General features: G+C 40.5%; 1 protein-coding gene across 2 annotated transcripts in view; it reads left to right on the top strand.

Moving 5' to 3' along the window:
- Positions 1–12,076: 12,076 nt before the first annotated feature.
- Positions 12,077–23,877, top strand: part of st6galnac5a (ST6 (alpha-N-acetyl-neuraminyl-2,3-beta-galactosyl-1,3)-N-acetylgalactosaminide alpha-2,6-sialyltransferase 5a) — a 46,476-nt gene continuing 34,675 nt past the window's right edge. Inside the window, exons 1-2 of one of the 2 annotated variants that reach the window (XM_061045123.1) lie at positions 12,077–12,283; positions 12,985–13,206. In XM_061045123.1, coding sequence (XP_060901106.1) covers positions 12,263–12,283; positions 12,985–13,206 — 243 coding nt within the window. In that variant the 5' untranslated portion in view covers positions 12,077–12,262. The remainder of the gene's footprint in view (positions 12,284–12,984; positions 13,207–23,877) is intronic. The other variant, XM_061045124.1, reaches the window with a different exon arrangement.

A 23,877-nucleotide genomic window follows, 5' to 3' on the forward strand; every position in this document is an offset into this window, starting at 1 on the left:
CTAAAAGAAGAAAGTGAAGTGTTGTATGTTTTCTTACTTTAAAGCAACAATCTCTAATTTTCCACCTTAAAATAGTACTTTCAAAGTTGACCTGATAATACAATAACTTTCATCAGGGAGAATGGCGTCCATCCCATTTCTACAAAGCACACTGGTTGCCTGCTTTTAGCACTACAGTGAAGTAAGTAAGTAAAGTTTATTTATACAGTATCACACCTTTCAAGAGCCCGTCCCAAAGCTTGATCCAACATTCTGCTAAAATCTACAACACCCATTCTGCGAAGCTACTGTGAGGAGTTTTAATTTTGTGTTGATTATGGCACCCACTGTGGACAAAAATATACCTCTAATCTCTTCGCTGATCTTGTCCTCTACATATCTAAGAAGTGTTTCTATTTTCTATTTTTTAAACCCTCCTGACTGACAAACGTGGTTTTGGCAGTGAATCTGTTCTGTTGAAAATGTAAACAACGATAGCCTACTTCATATCTGAGCACTGAGTATCAATTCATCACGCACTGACCCAGTGGCAAAGGTAACATGCATTAAAAATAATGATGAAGAAAAAGTGGATCTTATTCATGATGGTCCTGTTTGTGTTTGTAGCTCATTTAGAGGCATCAGTAATAATTTAAGTCTGTTTCATAACCATATTAAACTCCTCATCGTACCTTTAAGGAAACAATGGGTTTAACCATGCCACTTAGGTGCAACAAAACGACTCATAAGTACAACAATTATATATTGTTAATCTAATTAAGTTGCTATTTCAACATGTTAGCAAACAGATAAGAAGCAAAATGATAAATGCATAAGGTTTTGAGTTTCTGCCTCCTTGTCAGTTTCCTGTAGTTACCTGATGATCTCTTGTATTTATGTATTTGATGTCGTTCACGGTGTTTGTTGTTTCTATTGTCTGAGTCTATGTGCCTGTGTTCTATATGTTTTTTGTTTTTTTTCTCATTGTTCTCACCTGGCTGTGAAACAAATTTCCCCTCGGGGACTATAAAGTTGAAAGTTAAAGTTGAAGATTTTTGTCCTCAGCCTGTCTGTGTCTTCTGTTTGGTTTGTTGTGCACACTTCTAAGAGCTTTGATAAAAACTGCTGCCTGATGCCTCTGTAAATGATGCTAATCCGAGCTGTTGACACCAAAACAAGGAGCTTAAAGTCACTAAACCTCAGTGGAGATATTGAGTGGAAAGGCTGCAGAGTTAGGTGTAAAAGATATGTGGTGGATTTGCCATTAGAAGGCAATCTCCTTCACATAAACACATTTGATCCATTTCTAATGTGTAGCTATCCATACAGAGACGTCGATGCTTGGTGTGTTCTCATTGGTCTTGTGTGGGGGTTTAATTGTTTTCTGACTTTCTCTGCCTCCAATCTTTAATGTTTGAAATCATTTTTGACATTTTAAGTCACTTGTAGGTTTTCTTTCCTTAGAGTGTCTGAAGTGTTTTGTTCTTATTTTAGACTTTTATTTTATTATTGATCCAGAGAACCTTTTCCCAAACATTATTTATCATCCACTGCTGACCCGGTGAATATAAATTATGGTGCTTTCATATCAGCTCCTCTCCTCTCTACAGTTCGTTCACACTGCAGCAGAAAGATTTCAAACTGAATCTACAAGACGTGACTGTTTTTGTATCTTTTCGCCTCGTTGCTGCTCGACTGTAAGTTTTGGAATCACTTTTATTAACATTTCACTGCTCACCTTCAAGTCTTGTGCTGGACATTCAGCAAACATCTCTGACCTGTTAATAACCCGAGAGTTCGAAACCTCAGCGCGAGGCCCTCAGGCAGTACAGAGAAGATTTGAGTTCTTCCAGAACTGGAGCTGTAAATGAAGCAGTCTGACCTCCTCTGTGGGTGTACAACAAGCGTGGATGAAACTGGCTGCAGAGCTCCATCATTGTCTTGCTAGAAACACACTCTTACTACATTTACTCTCTCTTTTAATCTTTGTTCTATTAAATCTGCATATTTATTGTTTGATTGAGATTATGTTAATATACATTTACTGTAGCTTTTAGTACTGTTTTGTATATATTCATGTCTGCATGCATGAATATTCCTGCATTTATATCTGAGTTTATGTAAACATATATCTCTGCTGATCAGTAGCAGAATTTTTTTATCTTTGGCTTTAGTGTTTGTATATTTTTCTGAATGTATCTTCTTATATCAGGCATCTACAGGTTTGCTCCAACAGTATATCATTGTACTTGTACAGTAACACTCAAGATATATTTTGTACTTTTTATTTAACCTTTTTTAAGCAGGTCAGTGATCCATTGAGCTCAAGCTCTCGTTCACAAGGGTGACCTGTCCACGTCATGATAATATTACATGATTAAGAAACAGTTCACACACAATAAGTAAAGATTAACAACAATCAAAATGTGCCAACAGGATGACAGATTAAGTGCAGAAGTTGTGATCACAGACCGTAATCCAGAAACACATATCTTCATTTAAAATGCCAATGGGCATTTCAACAGTAAAAGTATTTTTGTTTAGTTTTCAGATACCGCATCACTAACCAAATGGTTGTGAAATAAAACGAGTAAATAATGAATAATGAAGCTAGTAAATAAATACATTGTTCCTATAAAAGACTGTGCTTTCACACTTTTCTAATGATCATATACTTATGTGCTTTTGCTTTGTTTTTTTTGTTATTATTTTTCTTTTTTTTTATTAAATGCTGACTGAAATAAACTTTATTTTATTTAATTTGTACACCTTCAATTAGAACACGTTCAATAATCTATAGCCTTTTACTTGGGACCCAGCAGCAGTGCCTTATGTGGACAAAGACACACATCTTATCACTTTGCTGATTTGTTGAGGCGAGAACAAACAAACTGTGGAGCTGCTATAACGTGTGGTGTACATGTAGAGGACGTTAATACACAGACCCCGCAGGATACAGCACAAAGACACACACTGCATGGACACACAAACATACACTACGAAAAAACAAACAATGATACAGAAGCAGCGCAGATTCAGCACCAGAGCTTCATGTTGCAATGATGCTGAAATAGTGATCTGAATAAAACATTCAGATCACTTTCATGTTGAAGCTGAAATCCACCATTTTGGTCAATTACTACAAAGTGTGTTCAGTCTTGTTGAGCAGCAACTGAGTCACCTTAACTTTCCAAACAAATAAAAAGAGAAAAAATGAAATAAAACATTTAGATTATTATGAAAGATTAACACAACATAATGCTCCACTTATTAAAATAAATACAATTTGGAAAACTGGACAACAAATATTCTAATAGAAGAATAAAATAACTGCATGTCAACTGAAAGTAATGCACAATCAATGTTACTTATGTAAACTGGAGTTAGTGATAAGATTTTTTTTATGAACTCATTTTTCTGTTCTGCACTTTTCCTATCAGTCTTTCTTTTTTACAGCTTTGATCTTTTCAACAGTAACTGAGGATATTGTGTCTTTTAAAATGTGTCAGATTGAAAAGTACTGAAGGAAGAACATTTTGACAACCTTAATTTAAAGCTTTCATTGGGTCTTTTATTTGTGTACTGGAGGAGGTGTGGTTAAAGCAATGTGAAATCCTGCAGACACCCCTACTACAGTGTATCTCTGTAAAAGGTGGGCTAGTTAAGTAGAAAAGAAGTTTTAGGAATTGCCAGTAAAGTTCAAAAAGGCTACCTAAAGTTTAAACTATAGAGTAGCCTACAGTATACAGTAAGTTAAGTCAAATACAAAGTTTTGTTTACTGATGTACAGAGACCCAGTGTCAGTTTGTTTTCCAGGATACAGGACTGAATAACTTCTCTTACATTCATTAAGTGACATGTCGTTCATTCACTACTCCAAGTAATCCGAGCACAGATCCTCATCAAACATTTCTAAGCAGGATACATTAACCAATACACCAATACACAAAAGGGCCTTATCACCCTCGTGTAAGTGCTGTTACATAAAACTTTAAGTTCTTGAGTCATAAATGATTTCATATTGTCATAATTTCATGTATTCGATAAATAAATAAATAATAATTCATGGATGTTAAAAGGTTAAAAACACTGTTAAAATCTTTATGTTTCTATGTGGAACTAAAGTTCCTTGTTTTGGTTCCGCTACGACAGAATTAAGGGACGGACATGTAGCACACGTTACCTCCCGCAAATTTATGTAAACATGCATGAAGACTGTTACCACTGATGTCTGAAGTTTAAGCAGACTGTGAAAGACACTTTACAAGGACTTTAAAGTAGTCACCTAACCTCTTTTCATGACAAGCGGTGCAACGAGTTCTCAAGGCGTGGTCGGCGTGGTGGGCATGGTTGGCATGATTGGTATGTGATACAAAGACGAAGATGCTTCACAAGCGGTGCAACGAGTTCTCAAGGCGTGGTCGGCATGGTGGGCATGGTTGGCATGATTGGTATGTGATACAAAGACGAAGATGCTTCACAAGATTTAAAGAAGATTGTTAATTTAAATATATACAAGATAAATAACTTGAAGGGCAGTTTGTGTTTAACAAAGACTATTTAAAGAGTGTTTGAGTTTAAAAGCCAACTTAAGGAAAGTTTAAAGGGTCACTAAATTAATGTGAAAATTATTTTCCTACACAATAAATAGCGATTTAATGCACTTTTAAGTTTACCGTCTCAGCAATTAAGGTTTATAATTGCATATTTAGGTTACTATTTTCAGTCTTCTTATTTTTCTGATGCACTATTGAAGTTTAGAGCCAGAAACTCTTACATTTACACATAGCACTTTATATAAGATCTCAGTCAAGCTCAGTGAATACACACATAACACAGCTTTTCAAGCTATCCCAAAATGTCTCACACAAGTGAACCTCCAGAAGCAATCTCCAATCAAAAGACAGAAGACGTTAAAGGACCAAGAAGAAGTGAAAGAACCCGAACACTTACAGAAAATGGAAGGGAACTTCAAGAGGAAAAGCTTCAGCGTGTACAACAAAAGTACAAAATCATCTGAGAAATGGAAGTGTCAGGCCAGAATAGGCAAGGAAATATTGAAATATGATCCTTCCGAGGAAGACTTAAAGGAGTTGATAGAGAACATTGAGAGCACTTGTTCTGATGTAAAGACCATTTATGAAGAGTTACGTCAAATGAAAACTCAGAGAGTTTGTCGCAGAGTCTACACGTACATATCTCTTTCCAGTTTCATTGTTCAGAGAGCAAAAAGACAACTAAGCGGACACACAGTTGAGCAAGAGGAGGAACTATGGCCAGATGTTGGATCTATCCTCGACTCAACTGGTTCTCTATCAAGACCACCCTCTCAACGTACAAGGTTTGGCTCCGCCTACTCTAACATTCACTCAGCTAAAAGAAATGATGCTGCGGCTGAAGCTGCTGCTTCCCAAGAAGTCTTAGCTGTGCTAGAGGAACAAGAAAGGGAAGCTGTGGAGCTACAAAGGTTAGAGGCTGAGAACTTAGCAAAACAGCAGGCAATACAAGAAAAAAAATGTAGAAAGCTTGAACGTCTTGAAGAAGTTAAGAAATTCAATGCTGCAAGAGCTCGAGTTAAGATTTACGATCAAGCTGAAGACAACTTTGAAGAAGATGGCTCACAGTATGATGCTAAACCAGTAAGAGAACATTCAGTTCACTATCCCACAACACAAGCTTTAAACCCCTCAAGTTCTCAATTCATTCCACTGCATGTGCCAATTACAAGTCAAGCTACTCTTCCCCAAAGTGTGCAACTGCTACCTCAAGCTCCACCAACCTCAGTGTCTATGCCTCAAGTTCAAAATGGCTCTGAGTTTGTCAGTATGCTAGCAGAAGCTATTGGTGCTAATCGTCTCCCAACACCAGAGCCTGCAGTATTTACTGGAGATCCTATGAAATTTAAAGATTGGAAATTATCCTTCGATACATTGATAGACAGAAAAAACATCCCAAAGAATGAAAAACTGTATTACTTAAGAAAGTACCAATGAGGCGCTGCAAAGAAAGCTGTTGAAGGTTTCTTCCTGCTGGGCACTGAAGAAGCTTATGACTCAGCCTGGAAGCTACTAAAAAAACGCTTCGGAGATCCATTTGTTATCGGAAAGTCCTTCAGAGACAAGCTCCATGGATGGCCAAAGCTAAACACTAAAGACGGTTGTGAACTAAGAGAATTTGCAGACCTCCTCAGAAGTTGCGAAGCGGCAATGCCACACATAAAGACACTAGAAGTTCTCAACGACTGTAATGAGAGTCAAAAAATTCTGATGAAACTACCAGATTGGTTGGTATCTAGTTGGAATAGAAAAGCCATGGAAGCAAGACAAACAAAGGCTGGGTATGCACCATTTAGCGAGTTTGTAGACTTCATATCAAAGGAAGCAGATCTTGCCTGCGACCCTGTATCCTCAATACAAGCCCTAAAGAGCGCAGAAGGCGAGAAAACAAAATGTAACCAGACCATTCAAGCAAAGACACTGTCGACAAACACAACACAAAGTAGCATCCCATCATGCATTTTCTGCAAAAGAACAGGGCACACCTTAGCCAAGTGCAGACAGTTTGCTGAAAAGACAGTTTAAGACCGTGTCAAGTTTGTGCAGGCAGAGAAGCTTTGCTTCGGATGTTTAAAAACTGGTCATCACTCAAGACAATGTGATAACAGGAGCACATGTGAAAAATGTCAGAAGAAACATCCAACATGTTTGCATGATGACAAGTTCAAAGGAAGTCAAAGGTTACCCACTTATAAAGGAGATGGCAACTCAAAGGACAAACTAGACACCAAAGACATAGTTGCAACAGCAACGAGTAACAGAGTCATGCAAGAAGGCCTCAGCACACACACATCTTCAATCGTACCAGTCTGGGTCTCATCCATAAAACAGCCAGACGAAGAAGTTCTTGTTTATGCGCTCTTAGACACACAAAGCGACACAACCTTCATCTTGAATGAAGTAGCCCAAGACCTTGACACAAACAAAGAAAATGTCAGTTTACAGCTATCTACAATGTCTACAAAGTCAACAGTCATACACTGCCAAAAACTGAAGAACCTGCAAGTAAGAGGATACAATTTAGAAAAAAGGATTCAGTTACCACCACTCTTCACGCGAGAGTACATTCCAGCAGACAGATCGCACATTCCAACTTCTGAAACTGCTCTAAAGTGGCCTCATCTTGAACAACTGGCAAACAAGATTCCACCACCACTGGATATCGAAGTAGGTCTTCTCATCGGTTATAACTGTTAGCAAGCCCTTCTTCCAAGAGATATCCTGTCAGGTGAAGAAAATCAACCATATGCACAGCTAACTGATCTCGGCTGGAGTATTGTTGGCTGCTCTAATCCATCAAGCGACTACGGCGATGCAATAGGTACCAGTCACAGAACCATAGTGCGACAAGTGACACCTGTTATGGATCCATCAGTCGAACTATAGAAAGAAGTACACTTTGTGTGCAAAAACCAAGTGGAAGAGATCAATTTTATATACATAATCAAGGCTCTTGAATCTGACTTTCTTTGGCAACTAAATCTTCCAGCCGAAGAGAAAACGGTGGGAGAATTAGAAGTAACTGATCCAGAGCTTTGCAAGGTGTACATTCACACAGTCAAGACAAAGGAAGTGAATTCAATAGCAAACCGCTTCACAAAATTTGCTGACTGGTCCAGAGTCGTAAGAGCAGTTGCCAGGCTCAAGAGATATGTCAGAGAATTCAAAGGACTTCAACAAAGAACAAATGAAGCAACTAACCTTGAAGAAAGAAGAGAAGCAGAAATCTTCATCATCAAGTTAGTACAAGAAGACAGCTTTGCTGAAGACATAAAGAAAATCAAGCAACAGAAAGGAGATGCACTGAAAAGGCACAAGTTACAACAGTTGAATGCTTTCCTGGATGAGAACAATGTACTCATGTCAATGTACTCATGTCACCCACAAAGGGTGGGAGGACGACTCTCTCATTCAGCCTTACACCATGATGTGATATATTCCAGCAATTCTACCAAAGAAATCTCATGTGTCAGCTCTGTTAGTCAAACATCATCATGAACGAATAAAGCATCAAGGAAGAGGCATGACCATGAACGAGCTACGTGCAAACGGGATATGGATTATTGGATGTGGAAGTGTGGTCTCCTCACACATTTACAAGTGTGTAAAATGTAAGAGATACAGAAGAACCACAGAGGTTCAGCAAATGGCAGACTTGCCAGAAGAAAGAACTGAAACATTGCCCCCCTTTACCTACTGTGGTATTGACTGTTTCGGACCATTCATTGTGAAGGAAGGAAGGAGAGAATTAAAACGTTATGGACTTTTGTTTACATGTTTGTGCTCGAGAGCAGTACACATCGAAACACTGGATGACCTGACTACAGACGCCTTCATAAATGCACTAAGAACATTTGTAGCTATCAGAGGACCTGTCCGCCAACTGAGATGCGATCAGGGAACAAATTTCATGGGTGCAAGGAGAGTGTTTTCTGAGTTACTTAAAGGATTGGATCAAGAACGTCAAAGAGCAATTGGATGTGAATTCCTCATGAATGTCCCATCAGCGAGCCACATGGGAGGAGTTTGGGAACGGCAAATTCGAACGATCAGAAGCATTCTGACAGTCATGCTCGACAAGTCTGCAAGCAGGCTGGACACCACAACGTTGAGGACATTTCTTTATGAAACAATGGCTATCATCAACAGTAGGCCTTTAAGTGTTGAACATCTTCATGATCCAACTGGTCCAGAACCTCTCACTCACAATCACATCTTAACCATGAAATCATCAGTTATTCTGCCTCCTCCTGGACAGTTCTGCAAGGAAGACCTGTACCTCTGCAAAAGATGGAAAAGAGTGCAGTTTTTAGCCAATGAATTCTGGCAAAGATGGAAGCGAGAATACCTGCTTAACCTAAAACAGCGACAGAAATGGCAAAGAACATCACGGAACCCACAAGTAGGAGACATCGTGATTCTACAAGATGATAACTCACCCAGGAACGAATGGAAACTCGCCAAGGTTGTAGAAGTTTACCCAAGCTCAGACGGCTTGGTGAGAAAGCTGAAGTTACATGTCAGTGACTCCACACATGACAAAGGAAAAACACACACTAGATCAGTTCACCTTGAAAGACCCATTCACAAGGTAGTCACCTTACTTGAAGCTAGCTAAGCTACATACATGTGGTCACATTTCATTGATATTAAACATGTTTATTTCCCCTTGTTATTTAGTTTGAAGAAAATCCCACATTCCAGGTAAAGGAGTGATTTTGGTGGGAGTGTAAGTGCTGTTACATAAAACTTTAAGTTCATGAGTCATAAATGATTTCATATTGTCATAATTTCATGTATTCGATAAATAAATAAATAATAATTCATGGATGTTAAGCTAAAAGGTTAAAAACATTCCTTGTTTTGGTTCCGCTACGACGGAATTAAGGGACGGACATGTACGGTGAGCACACGTTACCTCCAAGGGGCAACCTCCGGTCTCGAAAAATGAAGCCAATGCGGAAGTACAAAAAACTGCAGTTCCTCGAGGTTCCGCTTGAGGCTGGCTGCAGAAGTGCCGGAAGTGCCGTAAGCCCACAGCCAAAAAAGCCTGTTTTTACCACAGGAATTAACATGTTTACAGCCTGGTTAAAAAAATGAGATATATCTGATAATAATAATAATAATAATAATAATACATTTATTTATAAAGCGCTTTAAATCAAAGTGCTGTACAAAGAAATACAGTTAAAATACAGGAAAAAACATACAGAGAAATCATGACTCATACTCAACAGTAAACAGATGGGTCTTTAACTTTGCTTTAAAAACCTCAACAGAACAAGCCTGCCTAATGTCCAGATGTAAACTGTTCCAAAGTGTCGGTGCACGGAAAGAAAAAGCCCGCTCACCAACTGTCTTCTTTCTGACCTTTGGGACACTCAGAAGACCCGTCCCCTGAGAACGCAGGGCTCGGGCAGGCACATGGGGGTTCACCAGGTCGGTAAGATACAATGTTGCGCTACCATTTAATATTTTAAAAGTTAGCAGCAGCACCTTAAAGTCTGCTCTGGCATGAATAGGGAGCCAATGAAGAGAGGCCAACACTGGGATAATGTGTTCATATCTGCAGGCTCCGGTCAGAACACGAGCTGCAGCATTCTGAACCATCTGCAGACTTCGCAGACTTTTCTTTGGCAGACCTGACAGAAGGACATTACAATAATCTAGTTTAGATGACACAAAGGCATGGATGAGGACCTCAGCATCCTTAAACAACAAGATTGATCTGATCTTGGAGATGTTTCTCAGGTGGAAAAAAGCAACTCTGGTCACCTCCTTTATGTGTAATTCAAATGATAGTGTCTGATCGAAAAGCACACCAAGATTCATAACTCGGTCTCTGCGATTGATTACACAATCATCGAGAGACAAAGTAATAGGATCAAAAAGATGACCCAGTTTCGCTGGTCCAATAAACATAATTTCTGTCTCAGCAGAATTAAGCAACAAGACATTTTTTGATAACCAACTCTTAACAGTTGCAAGACAGGCCTCAAGTTTAGCTGTATCGTACTTACTTCCTACACCTAATGGCATGTACAGCTGCAAATCGTCAGCATAACAATGAAAAGCAATCCCAAAAGAACGCAATATCTGACCCAGTGGGGATAGGTTAAGTGAGAACAGCAATGGACCCAGTACAGACCCCTGTGGAACCCCGTGCCTAACAGCACAGGGCTCAGAGAGTATGTTGTTATATAAAACACATTGAGATCTTTCTGACAGGTAGGATCTTAACCACTCCAGAACTTGTCCTGAGATGCCAAAATAGTTCTCAAGCCTATCCAGTAGAATACAGTGGTCCACCGTATTGAAAGCAGCACTAAGATCCAATAACAATAAAACACTGGTTGAGTCTGAATCTAAATATAGTAGCAAATCATTCACCACTTTTGTAAGTGCTGTTTCTGTCGAATGATTTACCTGAAAAGCAGACTGAAATGGCTCAAATAGCTTATTTAGTGATAAATAATTTAGAAGCTGATTTGAGACCACTTTCTCAAAAACTGATAAGTTGATGGCCCCTTCTCCTCACACTGTGGGGAGGGGGGGGGGGGGGGTGATTAAGGAAAATGGCTATGCCCATATTAGGGTTGTGGCAGATTTGATTGACAGCTCTTCGCGCTGCATCTGTCTGTCAGTTCAGCAGCAGGTCAGGAGGCTAGGTAGCAGCTTCATCCGTCTGATTTCTCCTCTTTTTTACTTCGTTTGGAGAGTTTGTTTAACACATATCTGACAACATACATGGCTTGCTGTGCGGTTAACAGACCATCCAAGTTGATGCTTCAGTTTTTTTCAGTAAGTGAGCCCATATTATGCCCTTTTTGGGGTTCGTATATTTAATCTATGTACCTACTAAAGTTCGAAAAAAGTGTCTGTTTTCATGTACTGCTCCTCCTTGCTCCCTCTACGCTCTGAGTCCATCAGCTGCACTCTGTTGAGCCCACACTGTTAGACCCCACGTGGGCCAAGTTTGCCGATCTGCTCTGTCGTTATTGGTCAGTTGCACAGCACGCGTCTCGGAAATTTCAACATGAGCTGCAGGGCTTGCCACAACGAGCCAATGGGCTTAGATCAGTGATCTCACACTGACAATGACGTCGCACTGACACATTTTTATCGAGGGGGGCTAGAACCGAGCGTTACATGCAGCTAAGGGGCGGCAGTATCTCAGTCTGTAGGGACTTGGGTTGGGAACCGGAGGGTCGCCGGTTCAAGTCCCGGTGCGGACCAAATATGGAAGTTGGTCTGGTAGCTGGAGAGGTGCCAGACCAACTTCCATATTTGGAAGAGTCAATAACCTCTTCATGACAAACGGTACAACGAGTTCTCAAGGTGTGGTTGGCATGGTTTACGTGGTTGGCATGATTGGTCTGTGATACAAAGACAATAAACGCCTGTTTCAAAGAATCACTCTGTGTCTGTTGTTGTGAAGAGAGCTACACCCTCGTGCAGGTGGAGTCTCTTTTCGCTGCTCCTCCTCTTCTCCGGCCATCAAACACTGAGGGCGTTAAGACCCTGCAGAGCTCCAACAGTGAAACATCTGTCGCCTCGCTCTCCAGTATGAATTGCGCCTGGGCTCCGGACTGAAGACACACAGGCATCAGGCAGGCAGGTTGGTACGGAGCGAAGCGGATACGGGATGCGAACAGATGACGGCGGATCATGAGAGAAAGTGGCGAGGGACAAACTGAGCCGCAGAGATAAGACAGCGCGCCACAAAAATGAAGGCACCTATGGTAAAGGTCTCTGTCATGTTGTATTACAGTATTATTAATCCAGCATTGTTCTGTGAAGTGTTCTTAAACCGTCATGCTGCTGTGTGTAGTCTGTCGGATCAAAAGATTATAGGATGCGAACAATGGACATCCAGCTGTGCGCTCTGTTTACCAGTAAGCTCCGGCTCTTTCTTATAATAAGAATAAATATAATAAACTCCACAGCATGCAGCCCAGCGCGCTGGCTTTCTTTACGGCGTTCAATGCAGAGCTGTAACCTCAATTTAAAAAAGTGCATGAAATGTTATTTCTTTGGAAGAAACTTGTTGTAATGCATGTTATGGGAAAAATAGATCCGCACATCCAACGACCCTAATGCGAAGACGTGTCAAGACACAAATCAAAAGTGTCATGAGATGTGTTTTTTCTTCTGTTGATTAGTGTGTTTTGAAACGATGGAGACTCAAAGTGACTCAAAGCAGGTCAGGATGGTCATACGAACTTTTACTTTAAAGTTTAAGTAACACAATACTAACTTTCTATTACAGCAGATGTGCTCCTGAGCTTGCATGCAAACTAAGAAAAGATGAGTATTTACAGCCTGACTTCTTGTCACTTGGACTTGAATAACAGGAAGTTAGGTTGTCACCGAGAATGATTAAGATAGTTCCGTTTCACCTGTCGTTGTGCATCATAAACTGAGTTCAGTGTGTGTGTCTTTGTGTCAGCGTCATGGGCTCGCCTTGCTGCTCGGGCTGCTCCTGTTCGCCAGCTTGTTCCTCGTGTACAACAACAACAACAGCTCCACCACTGGAGCTCCATCCAGGGACTCTAACGACACGCACACCCGACACCATGAACATCTGCGGTTTCCCACTGAAGCTCCCGCCAGGGTGGCCAAGCCTCACCCCCCGGCCCTCCAGGGATACATCGGCATCATCGACCATAAGGTAAACAGATGCGGCCATAAGGCAGGCACGAGAGGGATGAATGGCTGCACGTGTGTGGTTTTAAAAGTAAAGCCATCTTTACTTTCCTAGAAACTTTGGCTGCAACTGACGATTATTTTATCATCAAGCAACCCTTAGTGATTAATGGTGATGTTATAATGTGAAAAAAGTTGTGAAAGATTATCATCACAGTTTCCTTGAGTCCCAGTGACATCATAAAAAAAAAAAAACATTTAAAAATGTCAAAAAGCAGCAGGAACTTAGATTTAGGAGGCTAAAGCCAGCCTGACACTTCTCTTAATCACTGAAATATTCAGGACACATTTGTGGAATGATTTCCCTCAAATCCAACCAATTAATCAATAAAGTATGGCAACTTTATTACAAACTAAGTTGGTCAAATATCTTATTCCACTTTTTGATACCACCTCTTTTTAAAAGATATCTCCGTTATTTTAATTATCAATAGTGTTGATAAGTACTGAAGTGTTAAAATATATGTATCTTCAGTCGTATTTTTAAACTTTCAGGTGGGTTAAACTGGATTATGAGACATGAATAAAATAGAATATTTCAAATCTGACCCAGGCTCTATTTTTATGGTAAACTGAAGACATTGTCTAAATTGCACAAATACATTGGACATGTTTCTTTAACAAAATGTTCCCAATGTTTTTGTGTAATTATGACAGTTTTCAGGAGCTTGTCATTAGAACAAAGAAATAAACCAAAAAATGGGGCCGGGGACTTCTAATTTAAATTCTGTGCAATCGAAACAGATTTTTTTCATTTAAAGTTTAAATTCTGCTACTTTGACACTTTTCTACTTCTTCACTTTCTCCTCCTGACACACAAACATGCAAGCACACCTCCCTCCTGTCTAATGACCTGCAGTCATCTCAGCACAGCTCTGTGAAGCAGAGAGCTCCCCCCTGTCATTTATCACAATTTTCTCCAGCACCGTGTTGCGACACACTCAATACCCACCTGTCGTTACTAATAACAGTTTAGGCTACAAATGAAATCCTTGGCTGCATTCTTTGCCTCTAATTGATAAGCCCAGGAGTCCTACAGCTAGGTGAACCCTGACGTCACAGCAGGGGCGTATTGACTTCCATCTATTTACCAGCCGGGAGAAAACAATCAATGTGAGTACTGGCGAGTGGAAGCTCTGCAAGTAAAGAAGACCTAATCACTGTGTAAAGGTTTTTTTAAAGGCAACATGTAGGACGGTGTGCTTTTCTGCAAGCAATCTGGTTGATGTACTGCTGGATGGTTTGTGTAGTGTTCTGCACCACTGAGCTATTGATGGATGCAACGGTCCTCCAACCCATGGATTTAACGTGTTTAATAATTCAAAGTTTTAGTCTAACTTATAGATCATGCACAACAAGGCCCCTAAGAGCAGACATGAAACATTAAAATCTCCCCAGCCCCTCCTACATCATCGACAGACTCTCAGACTGAAGAAGACGAGTAACTCATCTGTTTCTATCTTCTTCTTGCAGCTTTGTGATTTAAAAAAAAAAATCAGTTTGTTTCTTTTATTATGGATTTGTGTCTCTTTGTAGACAACTTCGTGTATCTTTGTAGAGTGTTCGGTTTTTGGAATTAAGTAGTTATTTTTTGTTCTGGATAGAGATGCACCGATACCACTTTTTTGCAAACCAAGTACAAGTACTTACATTTGGGTACTCACCGATACCAAGTACCGTTACGAGTACTTAATGCCCTGATCCGCGTATATTTCTTTGGTCAAAAGTCTCTGAAGCGTGGTCACAGCAGGAATTACATCTGACGCTAAAGCATCGGACGAGCTCACTTTTCGGGTTAACTCCTCAAACGGAGCCAAAACAGACAACGTGCAAAGTTTGCAGTCTGCTCTTCTTTTGTCGTCATCGTAAAGTGGTATCGGTGCCATTGTATCCGCGTAGTTTTACGAGTACGAGTATGAGTACTTAAAGGCGGCATCGGACCGATTCCTAATACTGGTATCGGTATCAGGTCATCCCTAGTTCTGGATTTGGGTCTCTTACAGTGTTTTCACATTAGGCACGATTGCTCCCCCTCCCGTCTCCCTCCCTGGTCTGCGTTCACATTTGTAACATTGTTCCATCCCCGAGTACACCTGCGTATGTACACAGTCCGATACAGCAGGGGGCAGCATGCACATAGTTGGTTTGCAAATCCGCAAAAAAACAAGAAAGATGCCACCATGGCAAAACACCGCGGCCTGAGTCCACGCTGCTTACTGTGGATGTTTGTGTTATTTCTGAGACGCCAACAACGATCCTCTTCCTACCTCCACATCTATCGTGCAGCTCAGAGGAGGAAATGGACCTGTGCTGTGCGATATGATCGTTTTTTGTTTATATATATAACGTTCCACTTCCTTGTTTGAGCACAGATGCGTCATCTTCCACTGACCGTACTTGAGTACACAAGAATCGTCCCTGCGACCACCTCTTCAAGAGTACTAGAGCACTGTGCCATAGTGCGGTACGTTTGTGTTCACACTGAAGTGTACTCGGATCCGGGCCCAAGTCCCTAATGTGAAACTAACCTTATAGTTGACAATTTGTGGGGTTTTTTTTTTACACGTTTTGTTTCTTATTTCGTTAAACAGTTAATTGTTGTTGTGGCTATGTAAGTTTTTTAATTGTTGTAGTCTTTTTGTGTCACTGTATGTTTTTTTCTTTATGTCAATTCGTTTCCCTCTGTAGTTGATGTATGTCTCTCTTTAGCCAGTTAATCCCTTTGTAGTTAGAAATACAAAAAAACACCATGAAGATTTATGTCGTTTGAGCTTTATACTGAGTCTCCATATCATCTTCCCATATACATTTTTGTCTTTCTCATGCAGTTTTGTGGGTTTTTGCGACTTGAAGTACTTAATAGCACCTTTTAGTTCTCGCATTTCTTCAGAGTGCAGTTATTAAGTGTCTTTTTGCCGTTCATTTGTCTCTACTTGTTGTGTCTTTGTTCCTTTTTTTCTGTTTGTTTTGTCCCATTTGATTGACTTCCTGACAAAACAGATTAACAGTTGGTTCGATCAGAGGCTCTGCTCAGGGGTCTTTGGGGTCACACGGGACCCCTGGGCCTGTGTCCAGTGGGCCAACTCAGTAATCCATCTAATGCTGAATTAAACCCAACCTAAGTGGACGGATTAATCAGTCCTGGAATCGCTCTCTTTTTTTTCTTTTTTTTAAGAAAGTTTCTGTTGGCTGCTGAAAACAGGCTTTAAATCATCAGATTATGTCACAGCAAGTTGATTTGCATATGAGTAATTGGACTGCCTCCTCATCGCTCTTGTTGCTGTGTGGATGAGACAAAATAAGCAGCAGGACCATGCATCAGCTGGATGGATGTGAGAGTCAACACATTGTTCCTGAGCAGTAGAAAAAGTGGCTTGGTTGGTTGAATGAACTTTTGCTAAATTAAACACCAGGGGCTCTGAAGAGTCACTTTATCTTGTGACGAAGTAAAGCAGGTTGGCAACTAAAGATGGAGCAATTATGCGTTACAATAAATCTCTCTCTGCTTGGTGCAAAAACAAAACAGGTGTGGGAAAACTCTACTGTTGGCTTCTAAAGAGTCCCTCTATAAATTGCTGCTTCTTTGATCACTTTAAGTTTGAGTTCCTCTTAATATGAAGGTGAAATTACAGTTCCCTTTATACTGGACATACTGTACTCAGCTGGTGCATGTAGTCATGGTGACTTGAGCAGGAAAGAAAAACAGGAAAGCACTGTTACTATTAATATTTTTCTGTCTAACTAAATTCAGCATTTGCCGAACTAGCGTAGTGACAACACTCGAACCCAAGCAGCTCCCTCGTGTGTTAAAATATAAAGCCAATGTGGAAGTGCAAAATCCTGAAGTTCATCAAGTGTCTGCTTGAGGATTCCTACAGAAGCACCAGAAGACCGTTTTTATACGGCAGATTGAACATGTTTACAGCCTGGTTAAAAAAAATGTAGCTCAAATAAGCTCAAGTCTCTATAGGCACACATGTACAGGGGTTTCATTTTTGATAACCCCTCCGTTTTTGATTTTGTTCAGGATACGTGTTATTCACAATTACAGTAGGTGCGTATAACTGACCTGACCGACGGGGCGGGCAGGATGTAACGGTTTGTAAGGAGGCTTAAGAACTACATCAACTCCAGCTCTGAGCCTTTTGTTACAGTTTGACTGAAAGTTAGGTTGAGACAGCTTTTCCGCCATCGATGGGCTCCCAAAGCCCCCTGCAGTAACAGATGGATGACATCACTCAGGCTTCGTCCGTTCATATTTACAGCCTTTGCTCAAACTGTATAACGCAGGAAAATGATTGTTTCAGACTGTCAAACACATCACTGCTTTACACTCGATATTCCCTCTTTGAAACAAAATGAGCAGTCAAACTCTGAATGGAGCTTTTTCTTCCCTACTATATCTGAAGATTAGAATAGTACACATGTTGTGATTCTGTGTTGACCTACAGTAGTGTACTGACTGCTCTGTCATTTTCTGTCTCCATATCTCAACTTGGAGTTGTAGACCTTGAGACCTCGTGAAGCTCTTTTTAAATAAAGATTCTACAGGTAGAGAGATAACAGGACAAACAACATGTAATAGAAATGGCAACCAGACCAGGCCTACTGCTTGTTAGCTTTGGACTCTGTGAAGATGATTGGCTCAGTATTTGTGCGGCTACATGGACTGTCTCACACTCGATAAACCACAGTGCATGCAGTAAGTGTTGATCAAAATATATGAACAAGCCTCCTCATGCAAAAAAACAAATGCAGTTCATTGGTCTGCGAACAATGTCTGCAAGCTTTTAAAAAAACATATTTAAAGAAGTAAAAGTAAGTCCTTTTTAATCCGAGGTAAAAGGAGCATGTTAAAGGAGCATTTCACATACATGTTGTTTGTTTTTACACCTAATTTACTTTAATGGTTAGAGCTGAGTTTTTTGTTGTTGTTGCAAAGCTTGTTTGTGACTCAGAGTTTCATCCATTGTATAGCTGTGTATATTGCAGTCGCTGTCTTTTGATCAATTAGTTATTTATTTATTTGTACATTTATTTCATTCATCGGCCATACAAAACAATTAAATACAAACATAAAATCTCAAATCTTGAATAAAAAGGAGCAGAAAGAAGAGTAATCTTATACAATCTGCCCCTCTTTCACAAGACATTAATTAATAAAACACATCATTTAAAATCAATTTAATATAAAATATTATATAAAATTGGCTGCAGGCAAACACAGCTACTCAAAGCCCCCTAGTAGGTCCTCGGTAAAAAATATTTTTATATTCAAAGCAGATCACAAACTGTTTATTGTGTCGCCTCAACACAAAGCAGAACAAAAAACCTCATCGACACACTTCATCATATTTCTTTTTTCTCACCTACTAAGTTAAGATTTAGTAGCTGAGACTTGTTTTATTACATGTGTAAATTTTAATGTTTTGACTCTGTTTATAAGTGAAATGTGGACACTAAAGCTTATATGCACACATTTAAAGTCAAGGTTAATAGTTTGGGTGCGGTCAATATGCCAGGGGCTGTTTTAGCATTTGGTTTGGCAATCAGAATCATTTCACAGCCAGGTCACACAGGTCTCTCCGAAGCTGAGCGGCGCACAAATAAATATGGAATGAGTCAGACATATTTTAAGACAGCTGATGAGGCATGCAGCTGTTTTTTTTCCTCACTGCCTGAAATGCCAATATCCAGTGACCGTGTACGTTTTGATTGGATGAGGATTTGTCTGTAATGTGTCAGAAAAGCCAGCTATGGATGAGAATTGATTTTCCCACAGTGACAGGAGCAGTCGAGCATCATAAGTAAACCTCCAATTAATTTTTTTGTGATCGCAATAAACTTATTGACATTTCAGTGACAAGGGACATCAATTAGATGACAGCTCAGCTGAATATCATTTATGCTTCTTCAAACGTGTGATTATGTCACCCATCACATTCTGCCACTGCGCTCTGCAGTCAATGCATTGTGATTTCATTGTGTTTTGCTTCGCAGTATGGGGTGTTGTATAATGCAGTGCATCCTTCAAATACATTGCATTCAGTTGTGTCACAGTGTCCTTTGTGGCGTTCGATAATAGGCAGAGTGTCTGTATATATCGAGAAGTAGAAAAGTTGTTGGCCTTGCCTTGCATTTGTTCTCCCAACCTGTGATTTGAAAAAACACTCTGACACGGTCATTCATCTCCTTCATCTTTGCCTGCTGACCTCCCTGCCATATTGATCTTTCCAAGATATCAGCAGGCTGGCACGCATGGTGCAGTGCCAGTCAGCCTTTGGCTGCTTCACTTTATCTTCCACCAGAGTATTTAAGTCATCGCAAACTAGAAAACATTTTGAAGACTGAAACTTCCCTGTCGACTCTTGGCCAAGGTGCCAGAACAATTTTCAAACACTGAAAATCTTTTTGTTGTCTTGTCTGGTAAGGGAACTGAATTTTGCTGGTTTGTTCCGTCTGCAAAGACCATTTTGAAGCAAACACAGTAAACCTGAAATATTTGCACCAAGTATTTTCAATTCAGAATGAAGGATAATTTATTTCTAACTATGTAGTAGCAATGGTTGGTTTGGGCATGTGCTGCAAAGACTGTGGAGGAGAGGGGCGAGATAAGGATGCAAAGAAAGAAACTTTGGAAAGAGATGAAAAGGGAGAGAAACTCTTGCAGAGTAAGGGCAAAGAGAATGAAGGAGGAGGACAAAACCAGGAAAGGGTAAGGAAGGAGAGAATTATAAAAGAGAACATATGACCGGGGAAAGCTTCACCCTGTGAGTGAGACAAGAGAGTGAAGAAGGAGGCTGAAATGGACACGTGAGCGAGAGATAGAGAGCGAAATCCCAAAGGGTTTCCTTTCTTCTTGCAGAGGAGGAGGAGGAGGAGGAGGAGGAGGAATCCACTCGCCTGTCTCTCTGTGGCGCAGGGAGGATGGAACAGCGTAACCATCTGCTTCTGATTGTCTCCCTGACATCCATATCATACAGATTTCGAGCAGACATCTGAAAAGACAGGTGAAGGAGAAGGAGCGGAGGAGGTTTTGGCTAAAATGAGAGCGAGGAGCCTTAACAAGCGTGAGAGGGCTGCCGATGTCACAGGAAAGACATGAACAAGGCTGACTCTCCCTCTCAAACAAGACTCACAATCTTTTCTTACAATAACAAGTCAAACCTTTGACTTCTTTGCATGCCCTAGCATGTCCTTGAGACTTTATTGAAGAGTCCTCCAGTTCTAAAAGGATAAAACATCATAGCAGCTGATAGTTTCCAGATGTTCATCTTTTACAGTGAGAATGCTGACATGCTGATTTTTAGCTTGTTTTATTTCCCTTGCTTATCATTGTAGTTTAGCCTGTATATGCATATTAACGCTTGCCAATCTGTACTAAAAATAGTAAAGCATGAAGTACAGCTAAGGGTCAATGTTTCAGGAGTTTGCAAGTATTTGAACTAAAACCTATTGTAAAAAAGAAAAATTGAATTTGGCTTGAACTAATTAAAAAGTAATTGGATCCCTAAAGTTATCACAATTCATCCTGAGTAGTTCATGTATATTTGTTCAAGATATCACGACAATCCACCTGATTGCAGTTAAAACATCTCACTCACAAGCATTAATGTGCACCCCATAGTGTGCACCCCCAAGTCCTTAGGATTCATCCTCTGGGGAGCATGAATGTCTGAACCAAATGAAGTTCCAATGCATTCATTGGGGATACGATTTTCCGATCTTTTTTTCTTCAGTAAGCGCTGCATTATAAATCACATGTTCACCAAAGTTTGTTTAATGTATCCTCTTTTTCAGTTTTAAACGCTATTGCAGTCCATCCTTTAGTGAAAGATACATGTAAGTCAAACACGTAAATGTCAACCTCATAGTGACACTAACAGGAAGTCAGGAGGTCCCTGAAGTCATTGGGATTCTTCTTGTCAGGACCATGAATGACAACCAATTTCAGTTCCAGTTCACTCTATAGATAAAGTATAATTCACTGACTAAACAAACATTTTGACGTAAAGGCCGGGCTGAATAAAAAGTCATGTAGCCCCCCCAAGATTATTTAATTCATCCTCTGACAATGAATTTTATCCAAAATGTCATTGCGATCTCTCTTTCAGCTGTGGCTACATGAAGTCATCAGGGTTCATTCTCCGGAGATCGTGAATGTATGAACCAAATTATGTTCCAATTTCATCTCTAGATGATGAGATATTCAACTAAATGAGTGAAAAATGTGACCTGTAGACTGCATGAGATCAAATCTGAGATGATCATCAACGTTAGCCTGATTCATGCTCTTGAAAATGATGCATGTTTGTTTTCAATTTCACCTCGATCTGCCAAATATTTGTTGGGATATTTCAGTCTGGACCATTGTAGCAAACTGACTGTCTGACACAACTAACCTCACAGCATCCTTGGAACCCCAGGTGCATTCAAACTTGCGTGCAGTATTATCGCACCATCCCTTTTTTTTAAATTTAGCAAATTTGTTTATGTTATGGCAGCTGGTGAGCTTCGTGTGGGGAGGCTTGTTATCTAGTCACGGCAAAAAACCAGAAGATTTGAATTACATCAGTATTAGATGGCGAGAGAGAGAGAGAGAGAGATAGAGAGATGGGAGATACCAGTATTCAAATTAAGTAAATACTGAGCCTGTTGTTATGTATTCTGTAGCCAAATCATACTGCACATGTTCTTATAAAAAACTCACTGTCATGGGGTTAACTGTTGCTGCTAAAGAAGAATTAAATGCTTATAGTTAGAGAAGTTAGCTTTGAAAAAGAAAAGGTCTCAAGCTGTAGGCAACTCCTCAGAGATAGCATGAGAAATTAACAAAGCAGATAGTCTCCTCCTGCACAAACCGTGGAAGGAGTCCGTTTTAGACACCCTGTATCCTGGCTGGAAATACTCACTGACTAGGTACACTTTGCCTGAAGGCACGAGCCAAGGAGAACGACGCCATCTGTGCCGAGGAGACATGACAAGGCATCCCTCTCCCAACCACAGCTTTAGTGACAGCTGGAGAAGTGAGATGTTTAATATTTCATCTCAGCCAGCAACATCTTCAACCGTTCTCTCCGAGCAACAAAGCCATTTTTCACTGTTCATTAGGATTTTTGTAAGCAATCAGCCAGCTGGATAGAGAGACAGAAATCTCCCCAATTAGGCTGATACGGCCAAGGATTTTGTAGTCATTTAATCCAAACTATCAGTGTTTGTGAAGTGTAGCTGCTGTGTGTGTGTGTGCATAAACTTGTGTATGCATGTGTGTGGTCTCAGTTTTAAATGACAATGCGACAATGCACAAAACATTCAAGAGAGATAACCACTATTTTTATGCAGAGACCTTGTTAGAATACTAAAAGTGCGTTGTACAACTGAAGAGAAAGGAATAGTGGTTTCGTTATGCCACAGTGGTCCCAATTGGGGCATAGTCTTGGATTTCAACTTATCTCCCGTGCATTCTGCTCCCGCCAAACATAACACAGCTTCAGGCTATTTCAAATGCAGGCCTGGAAAGCAATTATGGATGAAGAGTGGGAGGAGGAGGGGGGACGTTACCTCTCGATAAGCATTCCCTCGACGAAGTAATCTCACACTCGCTGCCTTTTGGTATACTGTGGTTAGGGGATCACTGGGGAAGTCATATATTTTCTTCAACATAAAGAAAGTGGAGGCAGATTTCTTTCGGCGGGTGTCAAGAGATGAATGGTGATTTCATGCTTCTCCATGTTTTAACCTTCGGGTGCTCGGTAAGCTGCAGCCTGTGGGGCGCTCTCGTTATTTGGCCCCTGAGAGACCTGTGAGGGATCTGAAAAGGTTAAATTATGATAAATGGGTGGTACCTTTTGGCACAGCATGGGGAGATAGATGAAGGGGCCGCCGCTCCCGTCAACCTCGTTGAAAGCCAATGCAAAGAGTCGGCTGGCAGGAAGCATCGCAATAACACCAGTTGGTTCAGTTTTCTTTCCTCTGCCTCCACACAAGTGCAAAGTCCGCTACATTACTCTTTAGGCGTGATTAATGAGTATGTCCTCCATGGTAGGAGAGCGGAATTATCAGGCTTAGATTTTGGTGTTTTGTCTCTTTGCTCTGAGCCGTTCCCTCTCGGATTAGAAAAATATTGGATACCAAGGTACTTAATGAAAGAAACCCGGGGTCTGCCAGTTAAACAATGAACTTCATGACCAAAAAAGGGCATGTTGGCTAAGTTTGTTTTGTAGGAGCACAGAATGATGAAAAAGAAATTGGTACTAATGGTTTTGGATATCTGTCACCATCATTTGTAAGCCCTCTGAACAACAGCATGTTTAAGGTCAGTGTCAATATACCATCGCAAACAGCAACAGCAGTGCAGTGCTATTGGAGAGAGTGATGTTGGTCATAGCCAGGGAGATTTCAGCGCCCAATTTTTTTAATCTTCTGAAATTAGCGGGGTACTTGGAATTGGCCAATACCCAAGTCTGATTCAGCACTGATGAGGAAAAAAGTGGTTCCAGTAAATCTCTATAAAGTTGCAGGGATTTCTTCGATCTGTAAGAAGAAGAAAGAACCTTCTGCAGCATTAACCATCAAAACCGTCCCCATTATAGAGCCGAATGTGTTACATTTTCCATCATCCCCACATTGAGGTACC

Source organism: Labrus mixtus, chromosome 8 (assembly GCF_963584025.1).
Source record: "Labrus mixtus chromosome 8, fLabMix1.1, whole genome shotgun sequence".
Lineage (NCBI taxonomy): Eukaryota > Metazoa > Chordata > Actinopteri > Labriformes > Labridae > Labrus > Labrus mixtus.